The sequence below is a fragment of the Paramormyrops kingsleyae genome, chromosome 8 (assembly GCF_048594095.1).
Source record: "Paramormyrops kingsleyae isolate MSU_618 chromosome 8, PKINGS_0.4, whole genome shotgun sequence".
NCBI lineage: Eukaryota > Metazoa > Chordata > Actinopteri > Osteoglossiformes > Mormyridae > Paramormyrops > Paramormyrops kingsleyae.
Genome location: NC_132804.1, coordinates 1,770,277 through 1,791,122, shown reverse-complemented (window position 1 = coordinate 1,791,122; position 20,846 = coordinate 1,770,277). Strand labels below are relative to the sequence as shown.

The 20,846-nt window shown below is 43.4% G+C and overlaps 1 protein-coding gene across 2 annotated transcripts; it reads right to left on the bottom strand.

Annotated features, from left to right (window-relative positions):
• Positions 1-372: 372 nt before the first annotated feature.
• On the bottom strand, positions 373-19,125 carry nampt2 (nicotinamide phosphoribosyltransferase 2). 2 transcript variants are annotated; one of them, XM_023794026.2, is made up of 11 exons: positions 18,628-19,125; positions 10,111-10,246; positions 9,207-9,310; positions 8,843-8,971; positions 8,328-8,486; positions 3,075-3,205; positions 2,641-2,866; positions 2,254-2,373; positions 2,044-2,184; positions 1,561-1,686; positions 373-1,363 (listed from the first exon to the last, which is right to left on the bottom strand). In XM_023794026.2, exons 1-11 carry the CDS (start codon positions 18,673-18,675, stop codon positions 1,199-1,201), a joined length of 1,485 nt encoding a protein of 494 aa, XP_023649794.1. In that variant the 5' UTR covers positions 18,676-19,125; the 3' UTR covers positions 373-1,198. The 2 variants fall into 2 exon arrangements, with proteins under 2 accessions (XP_023649794.1, XP_023649793.1); XM_023794025.2 differs by lacking the exon at positions 18,628-19,125 and adding an exon at positions 14,754-15,583.
• Positions 19,126-20,846: the final 1,721 nt, after the last annotated feature.

The window sequence follows — 20,846 nt, the reverse complement described above, 5'->3', positions numbered from 1 at the left end:
AACCCAGGATGGGGCACCAAGCCATCGCAGGGCACAAGGCAGGGAACAACCCAGGATGGGGCACCAACCCATCACAGGGCACAAGGCAGGGAACAACCCAGGATGGGACACCAACCCATCACAGGGCACACTCACACATACCGTTCACTTACACATGCAGACTTACGGACAATTTGGAGACTCCAATTAGCCTCAGTTTGGTTTCCCCCCCATAGGAAACCCCACGACGACAGAGGGAGAACATACCATCTCCACACATGATCTCTGGCAGAGACACGAACCCGGGTCGCAGAGGTGCTGACCACTGCACCACCATGCCGCCCTCCTTACACACATTTTCAAAATAATACTAAAACAATAGCTACAGATCCATTGAGGAATGTACACAATTTAATAGGACTTTATTGTTTCGATCTTTTCATGTACATTGTCATATTGTATTTAAAATAATAATAATAATAATTAATAAGAGGTAGAGTTGAGAACAAGACCTTCATCCAGCTTCAAGGTTAATAACAAATGGAACTTTAAAAACCGAAGTGTTAGATGACATCTACATCTACTCCACCCAAGACATGCGTTCAGTGTGCAGACAGTTTACAGGTCAATCAGCACAAATTAGGTCAATTAAAGTGACTGACTTTAGCTGCCAGCATTTTCTAAAATGAAATTCATCTGAGGTTTGAAGCTCTAAGACGGGAAAGCCACACCCCAGGATCGGTCCTGACAGAACGCCGTACTGGTCTAAATGGTCTAAACACACGCTTAAGATTGCCACTGGGAGGCACTCTTCACCCTCATTGTGATCATTAAATACACACTCTCACACACACACACAAACTCCACCCTCCATTGTTAAAATGCAGCTTTAAGGCTTAGACACCTTTCATCTAATATATCTTTACTCTGAGAAGTCACATTTATAAAAAAGAACAGAATTTTAATCTTAATTGATTTCAGTCCTGAAAACCAAGCACATCAGCCCTCACTCTGCGAAACCTCATTTTTAACACATTTCTTAATATCCATGGCAGCATGTGTATTTCAGGTTCTGTTCCTAGCGGAGGCACGGCATGGGAAAAAAAAACTGGATATTCTCTACTTAAAAATATATATACGATTACAAACGATTTAAAAGAGCTAATTGGAGGGCACTCATTGGTCACTGGCAGTGTGTTGAGCTCCCCCTGCAGGTGGATCAGTGCACTGCATTCATGATGTGCTGTTGCTCTGCCTGCAGGTGGTCTTGGTTGTGCTGGCATGGGATAATGTCTTCCTGCCAGAGCTGGGCATTCTTGCGGATCTCCTCCAGCGTGTATTCCTGCAGGATGGAGCCGTTCTCAAACACGGTCACCAGCAGGTCCTACGGGGGACGCAAGAAAACACCCATGGGGACTTGATTGAGCAAACAAAGTCTAACCACAGTTCCGCTTTTTCTCAAGCGAAAATTAAATTACTAAGCAGAAAAAAGCACAGTAAATTCACAGTAAATGCCAGAGAAATGGGCACCACCCAAGCTTCGGGGAAACAGGCCGACTTTCTGAAGCTGAAGATGCTAACCTCCTCCGGCTTGCCAGCGCCTCGCTCCACAGTCTCCAGAAAGCCATTAGAGTTCCTCCTGAGCGACAGGCGGCCTCTCTTAGAGCCTTTGGATGGGTCAGTGACCGGCTGCTTCCACACGTCCATCTGGGGGCAAGGAAATGGGTGTGGAGATTAGCCAGCCGGCCGGCAGAAGAGCTCGGCTCGTGGCTGTGGATGCGGTCAGCGCTGACTTTTGCTTAAGACCTGCAAAGGCTCTAATGAATCCCCTTATTACAACAGCAAAAGCCATGTGGAAACCGGTCTGAGAAGATACTGGATTTTATCCATTCCACAAGCCCATCTTCCACAAGCTTACCTGGATCTGATCCCAGGAAGCACAGATATGGAGGGCTTTTCCAAATATGAGTCTGTTAACTACAAAGGCAAGGCCGCTTGCTGCTAGCTAGCTATGCATGACATCGTGTGGGGTGACAGTGAGGATGCGGGCGGCTGTGGTCAGACCCCTCGTCCGTTGGTCTCCACGTAGCTGCACTTGAAGACACAGTTGAGCGTGTCCCGGTTCATCTTCTGCAGCAGGGTGCTGCCACAGCCGAAGAAGACGTTCTCCGCACTCCAGCCCTTGTCTCTCAGCTTCTTCAGGACCTGCAGATGGGGAGAAAGTCAGTTCAGCATGGGTCTCTCCAGCCCTCCTGGCCTTTGTGCATTCCTGACCTCATCCACGGAGCCAAGGTCGATCCCATCTCCCTGGATGATGCGCAGGTATGACGGGAGCAGCTTGTAGCCCATGGAGTTCAAGGAGCATCCAAAGCAGTCCTCCAAGATTTTTATGACCTGGGTGACGTGGGACGTGGGAGAAGGGCATTTTGAGAGGGGAGTATGAGTCAGTTGAGGACTTGTTTTCCAGGCATCTGAGTAAGACTGCAGTGTGGCCAGATTCCTGATGCCGACCATTTAGAGTTGTAGCCAAATACTGTTGAGAGCTAAATTTCTCCAAACACGTCCGGACAAAAATGTGAGAAAATGAGAAAAAAACGGAGCCAATCCCTGATAGTGTAGCGACTCAGGGACACGCCCCACCCACAGTGGCCCCCGCCTCACCTGGAGGAGGGTCTCGGCCACGTCCCCCGAGTCCGGCCGGATGACCAGCGTGGAGTCTGCGCTGCGCTCCATAACTCGCTCCTTCAGTTCATCCCCCCAGATACGCTTGCAGGCATTGAAGATATCGTAGCTGTCGCTGACCACGGACACGGGTCCCGACGGGAACTGGTCCAGCAGGCTCTCGAAGGCCTCCTTCTCCCGGTTCTTGCCCCAGGAGATGATGGTGCTGAGCAGCCATTTTGGGGACATCCACGGGGGGGGGGGGGGGGCGCAAGCAACATTAGTCAACAAAAAGTATTACTGCTTTCACCAAATATGCCGGCCGAGTCCCCAGGCCGGCCGGCAGAGTCCCCAGGCCGGCCAGCCGAGTCCCCAGGCCGGCCAGCCGAGTCCCCAGGCCGGCCAGCCGAGTCCCCAGGCCGGCCGGCCCTCACCTGTGCTCTGCAGCAGGGATGGAGAAGCCGGCCATGGGACAGCCGTAGTAGCGCCGGACCATCTGGATACCTGCCACCGTATCTGTGCTGCAGAAGTTGACCAGGTGGGCGGCACCACCCAGTGCTGCCGACTGGGGAGAAAGAAAGGCTCACTGGGCCAGAACCGGGACAGGGAATCCAGCGGGTCATCTACACTACAGCCAGTGGTGTCAGAGGGAGTCTGACATTGGGTGGGGGGAATTAGCCTGGGCAGTGGGTGGGGGGGGTCATGACATCACAATGGGTGCACATGCAATAGTCACATGGTGAAAGGATGCAAAGTGAGGAAGGTTTTAATATAATAATGATTTCATCATTTAAAATGTTGAACACTTTACGGTGCACGTTCGGGGGGGGGGGGGGTACATTCCCTCTGTCCCCCCGCTTATATACCGGCATCACACACTTGGAAGTAAAGCTGGCAGGACTCCAAAAAGCACCTCCCCTCCCCCAGAGCAAGCAAATCATTGCCAAATCAATCTGGTGCCAGGAGAAAGACCCACAAAGACAAGCACTAGTTATAAATTACTTTGTCCATTACTGTGAACAAAATTTTGATTCCTCTACTAAACGCAGATTAAAATTCAGCATTTTTAATAAAGACTAACTGGGACCAGCCTCTAATGCTTTTTGTTCATAGAGAAGCAGGACTTAGGAGTATTTCAGCATTTTAAACTGTATTCAATTTCAGTTGCATCATTTTTTAAGAACGATTAATTCTGAGGTATGACAAAATTTCCCTCTCTAGGCTATGTTCCTCATGACAAAGGTCAGCTACACATGCCGGGTGGGGAAATATGAGCCGCATGACCGGGGACACGCCCGGAAGGTCGGCAGTTCAGATGCCGCCGTTAGCAGAGGGATCTCACCGTTGTGCCCCCGAGGTACTTAAACCCCCAATCGTCCCAGAGGACGGCTGACGCTGCTTTCTCGATTGCATCAATTGAATCTGCTACATAAGTAAATGTAACTGATCAACCTGGAAATTGGAACGCATCAACAGAGTCATATCAGTTAACCTTAACGTTTTTCTGCTCATGTCATTTTATTGGGATACATTTTCCAAACACCGTAACGAGCTGAAAGGCTGACAGAAGGAGGACAGAACGGAAAAACAGAACTCAGCATTAATAAGTGACAAATACACACTCACGCTTTGCTTACACCGTGTCAGATGGCCAGACCACGTAAGGTACCTTCCAAGAGGATATAAAAGCACACCGCTCTGGAAAAAATTAAGAGGCCACTATATTTTTTAAAAAAATCTGCCTTCTTAAATTCTGGTTTAATCCTGGTTCTGTTGGCAGAAAGTTACACTGAGCAGAAGGATGCTTCCAGGCTCAAAGTTTCTAAGACGGCAGTACACAAGAACAAAGTGAAGCAGGAGACACTGGGAACGACCGGAAACCAGTCAGGCAAAGGGTGGAAGCAACCTTCTAATTCCAGAGATTTATCCAACAATGCCTCATAAATCAGATGACGACCTCAAGGTGACCTTTAAAAGGAATGGGAAAAATAAGTTAAATTTTGCTATACCAGGAAAATACTTATTTTCTGACATTTCCAATAAGCAACAGCAGCATGAAGCTGTAATAGTAAAAGTTATTTTTTGTCACAGTGCCACCAAAAAGCAGCTATATTTCAAAGGAATGTTTTTTGTTTAAATAAATATTTACTTTGGTGAGCTCTGGAAGGTGTAATTCACATGCCAAATTTAATCAAAATCGATGCAAACTATTTTGGAAATTTGTTGAATTTAAATAGAGTGAACCAGCAATAAAAGCTGGATCTGCTGTATAGTGTCTTACCTTCTATAATCAACTCAGGATGATTATAGAATTTTAAAAGATGCATGAATAGATACAGTGGTACCTTGGAACACAAACTTAATTTGGCACAGAAGGCTGGTCGAGCTGTGATTTGGTCAAGTTCAAAGTTCAAATTTCCCCATAAGAAATAATGTAAATTAATTTAATCTGTTCCAGACCCCTAAATGATTGCCTATTTAAAATTTATCTACCTATCTAATTAATGACAAAGAGCATTAACAATCAATAAGATTAATACACATATGAAAAGTCACAGAAACAAAAGCAACACACACGAAATAATCGACAATCCCACACTCCGGAGAAGGAGCAGACACACATGCGCCACCTTCAAGTCTCGCTATAATCTCTTTATGTTCTTCAGTTACTCGCACTACTTTCCTCTTTGGGTTGTTACAGTACTATCACTGCTCATTGTCTTGGGGGCCATAATTACTGTTATAACTAAACGTACTTCACATAAAGCACAAAACAACAATTCACCCCAAACACAGGAACACAGCTTTCGCACATCAAACTGGGTCGAGAGGTACTGCGAGACAGAGTGAGTCATAGGCATCAGTGTCCCACTAGGTCTGTTTGCCTGTGTGTCAGCCCAGAGACACCTCTCGATCCGTACAAATTTTAACAGGCTTGTTTTGTTTCTCGTGTTCCTAATTTTCAGTCGATTTGTGGCCAGATTTTTCTCGACAGACCCGTTCAAGGTCTGCATCGGTAGAGTTGAACACGTATCGACCCATATGAGTTTTAGCAGGAACAGGCGAGTTCCAAGATTGTGGTCGAGGTAAAAGTAGGAAAAAAAATTCAACAAACCTGTTCAGTGTTAGTGTGGGTCAAGTTAAGAGGTGTTCAAGTTCCAAGGTTTTACTGTACATGTTTAATGTCTGATGTCTCTGTGTACTCGTGTCCCCCTCACGTTCATACGCCCGCGTACTCGTGTCCCCCTCACGTTCATACGCCCGCGTACTCGTGTCCCCCTCACGTTCATACGCCCGCGTACTCGTGTCCCCTTCACGTTCATACGCCTGCGTACTCGTGTCCCCTTCACATTCATACGCCTGTATACTCATGTCCCCTGTTTGCAGTCTTGAGCTAGCCGCCTAAGCATTTCATTGCACACTGTACTGGGTATAACTGTGTATATGACAAGGGAAACATTCTGGAACGTTCCAAGTCTCCGCAGAGCAAAACATGCATTTAATTCTAGAATTAAGATTGAAATCAGTTTTATTTCAGTAATGAATCTTGTAAATGTGAAGAGGCTTCTTATATAACAAGAGGTGCTGCATACAAAAATGCCATAAAATCCATCAGAACTCAGTGTCTGTAACACACCCACCCCAACTCCCAAACTGCCCAAAAGCTTCAGATGAACTCAGTGTTGCTCTTCTCAAACAGGTGCGAGCCTTTCAGCTCCCCGTAAGGAAGATCTGCACTCAGTGAAGAGTGAAAGGTCACTCGTCCAATCAGGTGAAAAGCAACTCAAATATATTAAGTCGAGGCAGTAAAGTGTGGCAGATAACGGATTAAAGGGTTTATTTAGTGGCCTGTAGCCCAACCTCCATTTGGCCCCAAGTCAAACCACCAACTGTGATCCTGATTTAATCTGTAGAACCAATACAGGGTATATACAGAAATCCAGAGGTTAAATTTAACACTTTTTAATACCTTTTTTAATACTTTCTCAATATTTTTTAAAACCCGAACGGCATTGAGTTGCAACCGTTTGTAAACAAGTTTCAAACTGATTTAAAGATTTATAATGTTACACACTTTTGGCCTGTACAACAGAATTTAAATAGGGAACATGGGTCAACAGAATAAAAACATCTTGCATTTAACTTCTTCAGTCACAAGTCCATATCTTTATCCACTAGGCTATTCATGGCAAGTGCCTTAATTGTTTGGCTTTTTCTTCAATGAGTTTGTCGATTTGCACCAGTTGACTAACTGCTCTCATTCATGCATTCCTGATTTATGAGTTGTGCATCGCATATGCGAAAAGAGAGCGCTGACTGTCATTATCATAAATTTATCACGCTGATTTAAACTCTTGGTGTGTAAACCTTGTAGTTGCCTGCAGGCATCTTACGTTAGCAAGATAAGTTTGGTGATAATTAAAGCAGCTAGCGAATTACTTACATAAAAACCTACTAGTTGGGGTTGCAATAAGTTATCGTATTGACCAGTAAACGACAAGAAACATAAATAACACAATCAACAAAAATCTGCAGCCAAGTCAATCAGTACTTGTACTGATCGCTCGCTCCATTTTGATCGCGGTTCCCGAAGAGAATTCTATCGGCAATCTATGGCTCATCCTGCTAGTCCCGGATGTAGAGGGTTGAATTTCGGATCGTATTATAACCTGAAATTGTGGCAGCGTATTTGAAAGCGAAAATAACGGGACTGAATATTGTAAAGCGGAAATAAGAGGACTGAATGTTACTGCTTGAATAATAAAGATGCGAATAAAACACATGGAATATTTTAAACTGAATTTGTTCTTTTGAAATTTATTTTGAGGCGAAATTAAATTAACTGAATTCATGTGGTTGAATTATAAATATGCACTTTAAAATACGTATCTTTTGGAACTGAATTTTGGAAGCCGAATATTTTTGTACTGAATATTTAAGCAATGAAATTACGATTTAAATGTTTTCAGTTGAAATGTTCAATGTTTAAATGTATGCACATATTTATATTAAATTACAGTCCCCAAAAATTCAAAGCGTCATTAATTAATGCAATGCGTTTTTATTCGATGTGTAATTCAACGTGTTTTTTGTCATCAACGACTTTTGTCATTAAATTTATTTCCATAGTCCGTAAACGCTGCGTCCTCTAACCACTTACGTGCAAATTTGCACTTACCCATGATGACTATGACTTAGCTTTTGAGTGTAAGCAGCCAACATGTACTTCAGCGCGCAAACTGTTTAAGACGTCGCTTGACCACCGAATATGACGTCAGCATCACAGAGATCTATGAATGAGCTAATCCACATTTAAAATAATTTGCGAGAAATTTATCAGATAAACTTTAAAACACAAATGGACAATTTGTAGTTAAAAAAAAAATCTAAAATTTAATACCTCGTAAATTTACGTGTAATACCTTTTAATACTTTTTAATGGCTTTAATTTTTGCTTATGTGATTTACTACCTTTTAATACTTTTTAAAACCCCGCGGACACCCTGCAATACGAAATTTCAGGACAGAATAGTATTTTATGCAAAAAATGCATTAGTTAGGCCAGTTAGTCAGAGCTGACAGTAGTCATTACCTGTGGACATGAAGCACATCAGGCCATCACACGAGTGGGTCCTGCTCTGAAATGAGAGTGGGGGCAACGCTGTGGCCTTACAGGTCTTCCTCACCTCTTGTGATGAGACACCTCGGTAGCCAAAGTCATGCATCTTGAAGTCCAGTCCCTCCAAGCTTCCAGAAGTGGCCTTTAGGTGCTTTGCCAGGATCTTCTTAAACTCTCGGGAGATGGTGGCCACGGTGATAGGGTACCACACCTGCACCAGCATGGTCTGTGGCAGGAGATCAAACAGACCGCTACATCCTCCGCAACTGGAACTCCAGCTCTGACATGTTGTCCATCCACAATATACAGGACAGCCCACATAAGAGTAGCTCCACACATCAATGCATCATATAGCTTTCATATAGCTCACAGTCGCCTTCTATACAGACCATCCTGTATTGCTGTGGACCCCCTACAATTGCTCTACACACAGTAGGTTGAAAACCCCAATGTCAACCAATTCAATAGAAGCAATCTGTGTAAAGAGACCTTAAGTTTCTCCATCTGATGCCTATACCTTCCATTAGGAGCTAAAAGATCAACATCTGGCAAGGTTGTGAGGGCATCATTGAAACCATTAACCTCTACGTAGTTTGTGAGCCAATAAAAATCCGGGTCCGTGTTTTCAACAGTGAAGAGGACATTCCCCCGTGGAATGACCTTCCCCTCGGGAATCGCCTTGATGCAGATGGGAAGACGACCATCGTGTTTCTGATGGAGACAATGACCCAAGATATCCTTCAGTAACTTCTCTGGGAAAAACCTCTGACCAGATTCACCTAAACTGTCTGTTACTTAAAAAAAAAAAAAAAAAAAAAAAAAAAAAAAAAAATGGAAAAAAACTGATGATCAATAAACAAGTACTTCTGTTTTCTGGTAATAAGGAGGATGATTTGTGTGTGTTTATTAACTAGCAATTCGTAATAAATCCTCGTATGACGTTTACCTCCAAGATCTTCCTCCAACCCTCTTCATCAAAGACTGGCTGTCTGAAGTGCAGCTGATAAAAGATTTTTGCCTCTTGAATCTTATCTTCTGTGACGACAGGCCCTGTTTTTTGGGTGGGGGGGGGGGGGGGGTATGTTTGTTTACATGGTATCAGGACAAGCCAACAAGCCACAAGTGACACCAAGACTAACGGCATTTGGCATGAGAGTAGCTGACCGGCCTCTTATTGTACGCATCTTAAAAAAAATCAACATGCACACGCAGGGTCCTCACAAACCACAGACAGGCTGGACTAAGCAAAAAAATACACAGAATCAGAACCCAGGGGGGGTGTGGGGGCTATCAAAGTGGGCAGGGCCAATGGCGCCAAATCAGTGGATCATTACAGGACTTATTGGGCACATCATCAGGGACAAAAAATGGCCTCTTGATGCAGCAGAGAAAGTTCTGGTGTCTTTCTATATATAGGTCTGTTGGAAATGATACACAGTCAGCTTAATGAGCAAATCCTGAGGGAAGAGCAGGACCTGCATTTATTTTAGTGGGGAAGAAAGTTTGCTCTGACTTTTTTCCCTATTTGTAGTAAGGATTATGGATTTATTTTATTAAGATTCTCTGTGTAACAGCTGCATGGGAAACCACACAAATATAAAAGCTCTGAACATCAGGGTGGAACAATCTGCCGGATTAAAAATCAACAGTTCTGTACTTTTTTATGAATATGCAAAATATGATAATTGGTGTCATGCAGATTTCTGACTTTGGATCACAGACACAAAATTAGCCTGGTGCTTCTGTAAGAGGCATACCAGACCGGGCCGGAAGAGGCGTACCAGACCGGGCCGGAAGAGGCGTACCAGACCGGGCCCCAGCACACACGCCTTAGGTCCAAGCAGGCCTACCTGCCAAGTATTTCTTCAGCAGGTATTGCAGTCCAAAAAACACAACTTCATTGAACTGGCCCTCGCTGCGGCTCCGGCACTCGAAGTACGAGTAGACCTTGCTGATATCAGGGGGGTATTGCTTGTAGTGTGTTATCTGAAACAGAGGGAAGGCTGGGTTTGTGACGAGAGGGAGAGGTGCAATATCAGCGTAATGACTCTCTCAAGAGCCTCCTTATCCGAAAGCATATCCTTCATCTAAGCCAGCCTTTTTATTGTAAGTATTTATAATAAAATCCATTTTGAATTCACAGCAGAGACTGTCAAAGGGTAAATTTACAGCAGATGTGAAAGTAATTTGAGCAGGAAAAACAATGAGATGGTGGTACAGCCACATCCCAGTTATGATGGGAAGCAGCTCCCATCAGCCCAGAACTAAGCATGAAATGACCGCAGTCCTAAAGAGCACCGTCAGCTGGGGATCCCATCTCTCCCGGTAACCAGGAAATATGACCATACAGCTTCCGTAGCAGAACGACGCGAGAAATTACGAAAGACGGAGTTTGGGTTTAAGCAATATGTGCCACTCAGAACAAACACAAAATCTTAGTCACAGGTGTATACACGGTTGGCTACCCACAATCCCCTGCACTCACAGTCGGGAAGCAGCCACAGGTGTATACACGGTTGGCTACCCACAATCCCCTGCACTCACAGTCGGGAAACAGCCACAGGTGTATACACGGTTTACCTGGCTTGAGATTTCACTCTGAAACCCACATACAATTTTTCAATCCTTAAATATACAGTATACTATATACTATTTATATATTTACTTTTTAATTTTTCTATTTTAATCAATTTCTGTATCAGAATTGCTTTTGTTTTATGGTGCCATATGTCTTTTTCTGTTTGATATGTTTTTGATTTTGTCCAGTTCCAGGACCAAAAGGTCCAGTTAGCTACTCTTTTGGTGCTTCAGGTACGTCCAGGGAGGACTGGAAACGGTTTAACGGTCTTTGTTTGACGGTTACGCAAATAGCCTGCCGCTGAAACACAATACAGCCACCGCCTTGAAAACAGTTGCGAAAGAAAACGATAAATGAGGTTAAACAAACAAACAAACAAATAAAATAATGGGTGTGTGGACAAATGAAGTGAAAAGCTTTTAATCTGGTCGGAAGAAGCAGATAGCATAAAAAGAAATTCAGTATTTTTTAGAATATACTTGGACAGCACGGTATTGCAATGTGATTTTATGGTAATGAATATTTGGGTATTTATAAAACGAAAAATGGAGCTCAACAAATTTCTGACAAACCCATATAGGGGTGATTTAAACAGCAAGGATTTAGATAATTATGATTGTCGTCTCGGAGATCACATGCAGAACTCATTCAAAAGCAGTAGAGATAAACTTTAAACTGATTTTTAAACACATACTAGATAATCCTGAAAAGAAATAATAATTAAAATTGCAAAACTTTTTTCCCCCCCTATGACAGAGTAAAAATGTTTCAGCAAAACCCAAACTCCCTGCCCTATTATGTCCGTTTAAGGAACTGAAATTAAGAAATACCTGATGTTAATCTACAGTAGCTGACTAGTGATGTAAGAATTGCACATGCACAACATGAGATTGTGGTATTAATATTGCACATCGTACAGCCCTATAATACAGCAGTGGAAAAAATTGAGACCACTCGACATTTTTAAAGAAATCTACATTTTTAAATCCTGGTTTAATCCTAGTTCTGCTGGCAGAAGGTTTAGCTCAGCAGCAGGATGCTTCACGGTCCAAAATTTCTAAGACAGCAGGACACAAAAATAAGGAGAAGCAGGAGACACTGGGAACAACCAGAAACCAGGCAGATAAAGGACAGAAGCAACTTTCTAATGCCAGAGACCATTAACTTATCTGACAGTTTGTCATGAATCGGAAGATGGTATCAAGTGACCTTCAAAAGGAATGGGAAACATTAAGTGCAGGTGTGAGGTGCACTGATAGGACAGTTCGTATCAGGCTCCTAGAAGCAGGACTGAAATCCTATAAAGCAAGGAAGAAGTTCTTCATTAATGAGAACCAGCCTGCCATTTGCAAAATATATATATGTATATATAAAATTTGCAGGTGCATACCCATAAATTGAGAAATGAGTGAAACAAAAAATTCTGCTGTGGTCTGGCTATGATCTGCTATAAACACCATGAACAGAACTGAAACAGAACCAAATCGGCCATTTAGTTTGGGCAAGGTGCAATATTTAGGGCAAATGAACTGCATTTCAAATAAGTTAATACTTTGCACAATGGGGTTCACTGCCATGGCCAACTAAGATAACATCTGCGATTCCTCAACAACCTGAAATGCAAACACCACTAACCCACAATACTACAGCAGAATATTTTGCAACCCTTTAACATTTTCACTAATTTCTCCAGTAAGTAAGCAGTTTATGCTTTTGTTTGAAATGAGCTGCATTGTAAACTTGTCCTGTTCCTACTAAGGCCTAACAGTCAGCCTTCAGGAAGGTCTGCTGCTCTCTCAGGCCCCCGAGCCCCCAGCCCGCGCCCCCCAGCCCGCGCCCCCCAGCCATGTGTGAGAGGACAGGTTCCATTCATTCTCCCTTCAGCAGGAAATACTGGCAGAGGGCATCATGTGACTAGAGGCGGTGTCACAGCTGCAGGGCTTACATAGATGCCACTAACCAACAGCTGAGCGGCTTCCACACAGACATGTTAGCACTCGTCTCAGGAGTCCACAGTGTGGAGGCAGCAGGTCCTGAGAGGCGCTGACCACACTGACCATGTGATTCCCTATGCAGGAGCAGCCAGAGCAGGTCCATAACGCTAACAGCGACTTAGCTACTTTGGCAGTCTGAAAAAGTGCAGAAAATACACGGCACAACTTAAACAATCTTGGCACTAGTGCTGTATAAAAGTCTTAGGCAGTCCAAGAATAATAAATCATTTAACATTAGAACATCTGCAAATTAACAATGACGCAATAAAAAAAGAATTTCTTCTGTTCCCCAAAAAGTTGCTGATATTTTGGACAGATAGAAGAAAGGTCTCCTCAGGGTCGTTCCCACGCATTCTTTAAATTTCACTGCCAGCACAATTAATTAATTAAATCATTTGATTAATTAATTAATCAAATGAAGCAGTTAGATAGAAAAGGGGGCTGTCATAGAGCCCAGTCACCCTGCTCCGCCCTTCTAACCCTAACTCCTCCCACACCCCACCCCTACTATTTCAAGAAATACTGGGCAGACCACCTGAAAAACAAGGCAATAAATGTGTTAACCCAAATGCTCAGGGCCCTTGTTGTGACATGAAACTACACCTATTCATTTATGGCACGTCGGAATTACCTGCCAGTCTGCACAAACCTTTCACCTGTATTTCTTTGTGTATGTCTTGAAGTCCACATCTCAAAATGTCATTTGTCTTTATACATCTAAATATTTACATTGCACTTATTTCTCATCTGCATTATGACCAACATTTTCCATGACATAACCGTAAGAACTGTAACAGGCACAGCGATGGTATATATACAGAGTCGGACTGGGCGGTATGACGATATCAGTAATCGACGATATCAGAGAGTTACCCCAGTGACACTGGCTAATCGGCAAACCTTGTGGTCTGAGTGCACAGTCTAGCCCTGAGGTCGGCAACCTGCGACTTGCGGGCCACATGCGGCTCTTTGACCACGTGACTGCGGCTCTTCTCAGAACGATAAGCGTGTTCACATTTTCATGTCAACATATGATAATGCTTTCGTAGATATAAATGATTTATGGGTTAATATTATTTTTCATTTCATTATACAGTTAAGACATTGTAAATTATACAGTTAAGACATATCTTCCTCAAAGTCATTCTCTACGATGAGATTACGTCTCCGGTCAAATGGTGTGCTTTCAGTTTTCTTCAGTACCTGAGGCTGTATGTACGCTTCAACGATTATTGGGATTCCTAATTCTTTCACATACTTTTTGCAGTAAATCGTCACCACGCCTTTCCATGTTTTCGTAAAAAATATTATAGCCAGCTGAGTTGTGACTACATTTGCGCTGCTCGTCAGCACAGCAGTAGTGAAGAGGAGAGTGAAGGGCTGGCGGCTGCAGGGTCGAATGAAAGGAGGGATGATAGTGACGACTATCGCTACAGAACTGAAATGTGTTGTAATATTAGTCACCTTTGCGCTTTTATGTGTCTGAGTGAAATTGGTTCTCTTTATTTTTTGTAAGTACTTTTTTGCGGTAAATGCATATATACCCATATAACATTTAAAAAATCGTATCTCAAACCCCCGTCTCTGCCCATTGCAGCTCTTTGTAAATAGTGGGTCAGACATTTAGGAAAAATGGCTCTTTGCTTTAAAAAGGTTGCTGACCGCTGGTGTAGCCATTTATCCGGAGGCCCTGGAGCACTTAGTGTGACTTTTAATGTAATGAGGTTCACTAGATCTGTTCTTTTATGTGTCAACACTGACTGAGCTGGTCTGGACTATGGCGAAGTGACACTATTAAATTCCCATATGGTAAATTTAGCAGAGTGTGGGGGGGGGGGGGGGTAATATTGTATGCCAATAAAAATTTGGTATATGATATTTAGAAAATCATGTCAAACCCCACAGTTTTAGAATCACTGACCTGTACAATGTTCCTGGGGAGTCTGCAAAGAGATCCAGAGAGGCAGGAGGCAGGAGGCAGGAGGCAGACAGAGCCGCTGACAAGCTGGCGCTGTGGCTCCATTTGGGCCTTTGGCTGCCCTTTGTTAGTGCAGTTTGTCTGGTCGATTGTACATTTTCAAGTGCAGACTTTCATCAATATAATGTTTTTGTGAAGTGGCAATAAGATCAAAGATCAAATAGAATAAATAGAGCATCAATTACAAAGAGAGTGATGCTGTTCACAAGGACAAGCCTGTAATCAACACATCCTTATTTTCGGTGTTACTAAGCGAAGCTTCAGTTTCAGTGCGATTTGCATCAAAATTTGAACAGGTCCAGATCATTACCCATATAATAAAGTTAGGCAAATATCGAACAAATAATTTTTGAGTTACCATGCTATCAAGGGTCGGAAGCTACCGTTTTGCCATCACTATGCACACTGCTTCAATTTTGGGGCAACCATTCATCTGTCACTCCAACAATGTACCTGTAAAGTTTGAAAAATACTGCAAAATACTTTTAGAGTTACTGTATTCACAAGCCCAAGGGTCTTCTACAGCTGCTGCTTCCTCCCTTTGCTGACACACAGCGCAGCCGCTTCATTTTTGGGGCAATCTGTCTCAAATATTAAGCAGTTCCAGACGGTCATCTATACAATGCCTCAGAAAAAGATCCATTAAACAGACCGAGTTGTCGTCTGCAGCGATGGACCAGCTCTAAAACCCTGTGTTCCTCGAAGTCTGAGAAAAACAACAACTCAAAGAGGTGGGTATTGATTAGCCAGACAAGCAGGGTATGACTGGCCTATCCCTGCTCCCCCTCCCCCTCCCCCTCCCCCTCAATGCCACTGGGCTAGAGGACTATCAATTCTAACGCCAAACACCATTGGATCAGAGCTCTGTCAATCACTGACTATAAATCTGACAATGCTCAATGCCATTGGATCAGAGTGCTGTCAATCGCTGTTTGATATGCAGAATCACAGTAACATGTTTTTCAAACATGAAGCAAAACAAGCACCTTCAGGACCTCTGTAAGAGGTAAACAACAACAACCTTTATCGTGCTCAGTGTTTTGTAAGCCAGTTTAGAGATGCACAAATACGATATTCGGATTGGTACTGGCACCAACCCAGACCCGTTTCACGGATTGGGTATCAGACATAAATGACCGATCCACCGCCGATACTTATTTAGTTTTTGGCAGTCTCTAAAAAGAAAAGTCCTGTTTCGTATTAAATCTATTTCTACAATCAATTGCACTGCAGCTTTTTTTCCTATTTTAGATGTGCTTTTTGCGGCATTCAAGCTGAACGCCAACGCTGCCACTCATTTTTGGTACTCGGTGGGTGTGAGCGTGGCGACTTCTGCCTGCTGTGATGTCATGCGCATACCCTTTGCAGCAGGAGGAGCGTAGGAACATCAGATAAGGTGGTGATGATCATGAAGTATTTTACACTGTTAACAACTAGTTGCACAGCGATTTGCAGTCATTGTAAAAACAAAGTTTTGAGAGCTGGGAGTAGCGCTTGGTGGGAAACCGTGCACGCAGTTGTGCAGCATGTGCACAAGCAGGCGAACAACATGAAAAAGGAATGGATGGATTTGGAGCCGCTAAGCTTGGGCTGCTTTTCACACTCACTACAGCTTGAGATACACAAGCGGCTGCTATCGCAACAAAGTGTAAGTGACGCTGTTGCCATGCAGTAGGTGAAAAATGATGGTGATTTTAAGCATTTGCCACTTGCGTATCCTCACTTGCAAGATATTCAAACTGCAAAATGCCTCAAAAACGATTAAAACAAGATATATAAACGAGGTGAAACAGTATGTAGTTGCCTAATTAAAGATTTTTTGGCATGCATTTTTTAAATCTATATTTACTAGTTTAAAAAGAAAGAACTAATATCGGAGTATGTATAGGTATCGGCAGTTGTGTATCAGAATAAGATTGGAATTTAAAATGTGTGGATCGGCCCATCTCTAGTTTAAATCGAGAAAAACACCCAAGTACTGTAGCAGTTAAGTTAGCAGAACATCCCCATGGTATGCAAGAATGACGGTCTCCAAGTATTTCCTTTATGATGGAGTTTTTTTTCCCTCTCAAATACGTTGTGGTGTTGTCTCGTTGTCGGGGACTGGATGAAAAAAAAAATAATCAATTTTTCGTTTGTGAGATTTTTAACGTTCTTATGAGTGGTCTGAAATGGTCTTGAAATAAAACCTCGAGTCCTCTGTGTCGAGACGGAGAATAGACCACAAAAAAGTGGTCTCAATAGCGGTCTTGGGTACTACAACACTACGTGAGAGTCTGAAAGCGCGAGTCTCACGCCTGATGCCTGAGACCTGGCAGCCCAGGCGACGCCTGTATTGAGCGTTTATCCCAGAGTGTCATCTAAATTGTTGGCTTCCCTGCCTGTGCCACCGACAGTATTAATCTGACAGCGGCTGCTAATAAAGATAGTAACATTCATTTTAAAAGAACTGCCATATCATTTATTAATATTAATATGGCTCAACCTTTCTCCAAAAGTACGTTGTTTTGCCATCTTCATGTGGCTCTGCACCATCCAAAACATTCTATACCCTCAAGGATTATGGAGCTTGCAATATTCATTATCTACCCAAACGAGCTTGATGGGGCGAATGGCCTCCTCTAATTAAGTTTGCTGTTTAATACACTTAATGTAATCTAATTTCCTGCGGTTGCTTTTTAAGCTGTGGTTGCTGGTTAACTTATGTTCTTGTCAAATAAAATTATGTTTCTTAAAAAGTTACCAAAAAGTTGGTGGGTCGTATTATATTCGAGTAAATACGGTATTTTACCGTAGTACATAAACACCAGCATTACTTACTAAGGATACATGTACCTCTCACATTGGATACTGACTTTTCATTTCTTAAAAATTATCCAAGTTGGTTATTAAGCCTGTAATAATAATTTTAAAAAATTACCAAAAGATGTGCTGCTCATGTGCAGAGAGAAATAGTCTTGCAAAATTAAAACTTAAACACTAGTTACTTTTCAACATGACTCAATGCATCTTGGTCCTTCGTGCCAAAAGAAACATCCAGTGTGCAAGAATCCCGTCTCATGGGAGCGATGTACTACTTCAACTGCACATTTTCTCACACCCCCTAAAAGAGGGCCTTGCATATTTACTGAAAAAAACACACAAGACTGAGAAATTTATATATATTAAAAAAAATGTTTCAAGTGACTCGGAGAAGCATGAATGAGCTACTAAACAACCCGTGGGAGGTCACTCTGCGCTCCCATATCACTGGCAAGCCCGCATCCGTGATTATATGCACCTTATAATTAACTCTCTTATTTTAATCAGTCGCCTGGCTTTCTGACTCGGGTCGGATATTGGGAAGCCCGTAGTGGTGGGTCGCCCTAGACAGAAGCCCAGTGACTGTTTGGTGAGCTTTAGCAGTGAGCAGTGACCAGCCAGCTGGATAGTGACATGGTCTTTAGGACATGGTTAATACCACAAAAGTGAAATAAGCCCTTTTCCGGAGGTGACCCAGCGTCGTGCCATAAATTAGCAGAAAAACAGTGTAGGATGGGCGCATTTGCCATGCATAAGCTGTGTACTAACCCACACCGACCGCTCACGTTTCCGAAACTCAAAACTATCCATAAACAAACAAAAACAGACAAGATAATCTCCGATATCGTGGGATCTACTTCTCTGGTGTAAATGGACATGAATAGCGTCCACTCGAGTAGAAAGTACCGCTTAAAATTCCTCAACTCCCTTTTGTTGGAGCAGTGCAGCCACAAAACCAGTCCAGGACCTTCGATGGTCCCAACGTGGAGTTAAGCTCTCGGTCACCGTGCCTTACCTTGTACGAATCGCTAGCAAGCAAAATGTTAAAGTCCTGCGCCGCCATGCTTCCAAAAATTTACTATTCAACGGTAGCCTGCACCAAGTCCAGCGTGTTTCTTGCATCTAAGCCAAAAGCGTGACTCCAGTGGGTGGAGACTACGACTGTCAACCTTTAAAACACCTTCGGGCAGCCGCAACATCCATTCGCATTTCTAGTACTAAATTCAGGGCGTGCCATAGACCAGCGTCCTATTGCAACCTACGATAGCATACTATCATATATACATATGATAACAAATCCGACTCTATGAAAATAAGCGGTCAAACTGATCCAGAAACAGTCAGAATATGGGCGGAGATTTTCCAGGAGCAGCGAGTTTCGTTTTCTAAAAAGCCGCGGTTGATGTTTCGTGTTACTCGAAATGCACTCCACCACACGCATAAATCCAAGTCTGTTTTATAACTTGTTGATTTTGAAGAAATCCCTGAAATCGCTTCCACGTTACAGAAACCTACATACCCATGCGCCTTTACAAACCTTCCGGCGACCCAGGTCACGTCATTTCCACGGGAGAAACGGCGATCCCTCCCGCAGCTGCTGACGTTCATGCCGGAGTTCCTCAGCCACCAGTTCTCGCTTTGATCTTAGATCCTATTAGGTGTGCTGTATGGAACCGTAGCAGTTAAAGACATGGCCTTGTTGTTCATCCTTATATCAACCAGTCTAGTAACACGCCAAAGTTTTCATACATCTACAATGCCTCACAAAATACTGAAAGGGGACAGCTATTCCAGTTAAAAACCCCATGATGACACGATGACTAGGTTCTCACAAGAGAAGTGCAAAAATTCAACAGCAGATAAGAGAACATAAGCAAATGTAAACAGAGCCTAATGATAACAATATCCATCCATTTTCGGTAACCCAGGGGCGTCAGAAACATTTTGAATGTGGATGGAACTCACTGGCATTAAACGAATAATTATAAAATGTGAGGGGGACACCCCCCCCCCCTCATTTAATGGCGGCGATGGCGATGCCCATGCTGTAACCAATTATCCTATTCAGGGTCGCAGGGGCCGGAGTCAATCGCGGAGGCTATGGGTGCAAGGCAGGGAGCAACCCAGGAGGGGGCGCCACCCCTATGCAGGACACACCATTCACACATTTTTGTTTTTCCTCTTCTTCTTCTTTTTATTATTATTATGATGCACTGCCTCAAGATCCTCACAGTTCAGGGGGTCACCCTCTACATGCAAATTCACTCAAGACACTTACACACAACACCTTGTTGGGGAGGGTTTTTTGGAATATACAGGGGGGTAAAGAACTGCCCTTAATTTGAGCTACACTGTATTACATTACATTATTTTTGCTGATCAATAAACCAATGTTTTGCTGAAATGAGGCTCTGCGAGTGGATTCCTTTGTACTGTGTCTTGTATGTTGCATCACAGTCCATGGAGAAACGTTGCCTCATCTCACTATGTACATGTACACGGCTGCTGATGACAATAAAGTACCTTGAACCTTGAACCTCAGATACATAGTGTAGCCCTTCCCGGCATGCCTCGCGAGCATGTGTATATAGCCCAGTGTATGTCATTGTAAATAGCCCTTGTATTGTTGTTGTTACTTTTAATACTTGTGTTCCTGATTGTGGTGTGCGTGTTTGCCTGTGTCTTATGTGAACCCTGTCTGATCCTCGAGTGTCCTTAGCTTGTATAAATCTCCCTCCATGTCTGTATCTTACAGTTCGGCCTCTGACCATCTTGTGTTTCCACTCTGTGTGTTTGGTTCGGTACTCGTTGGGTGCCTGTTATAGCCCTATTACAGACTGCACTAAAAGGGCAATGTTCTCCCCTAAATAAGCCTCCTTGTCATTCGCCATCATTGCTGCGATGCCTTGGTCTGCCAGTCATCACAATATTATCATACATCCATGCATCCATCGATCAGCCATTTATGCAGGACATGGCTGCATGGGTGTCTGGTCCAGGCAGCATGAGATATAATGCAGACCATGTACGGGATACCATTAAGTCATGGGCACATGCTCGCTCACACACACAATCCCATACTAACTGCATGTATTTGGACTGTGGGAGGAAGCCAGAGTACCCAGAGGAAACCGGCGAGACACAATGAGGACACACACAGAGCAGGAATTGAATTGAACAAAAAATACGGACATCCCTGAGTTTCACGAGCGTTATAGTGACATCTGCCGGTGG

What these genes read in the sequence shown, in the direction of transcription:
- nampt2 (XM_023794025.2), bottom strand. Translation starts at nt 14,855, where the DNA reads ATGGAGCCACAGCGCCAGCTTGTCAGCGGCTCTGTCTGCCTCCTGCCT. An exon ending in GCTGAAGAAATACTTGGCAG is followed by an intron (nt 9,311 to 10,110) that starts GTAGGCCTGCTT and finishes CCCAAAAAACAG; the next exon opens with GGCCTGTCGTCACAGAAGAT. An exon ending in TGGCCGAGACCCTCCTCCAG is followed by an intron (nt 2,374 to 2,640) that starts GTGAGGCGGGGG and finishes CACGTCACCCAG; the next exon opens with GTCATAAAAATCTTGGAGGA.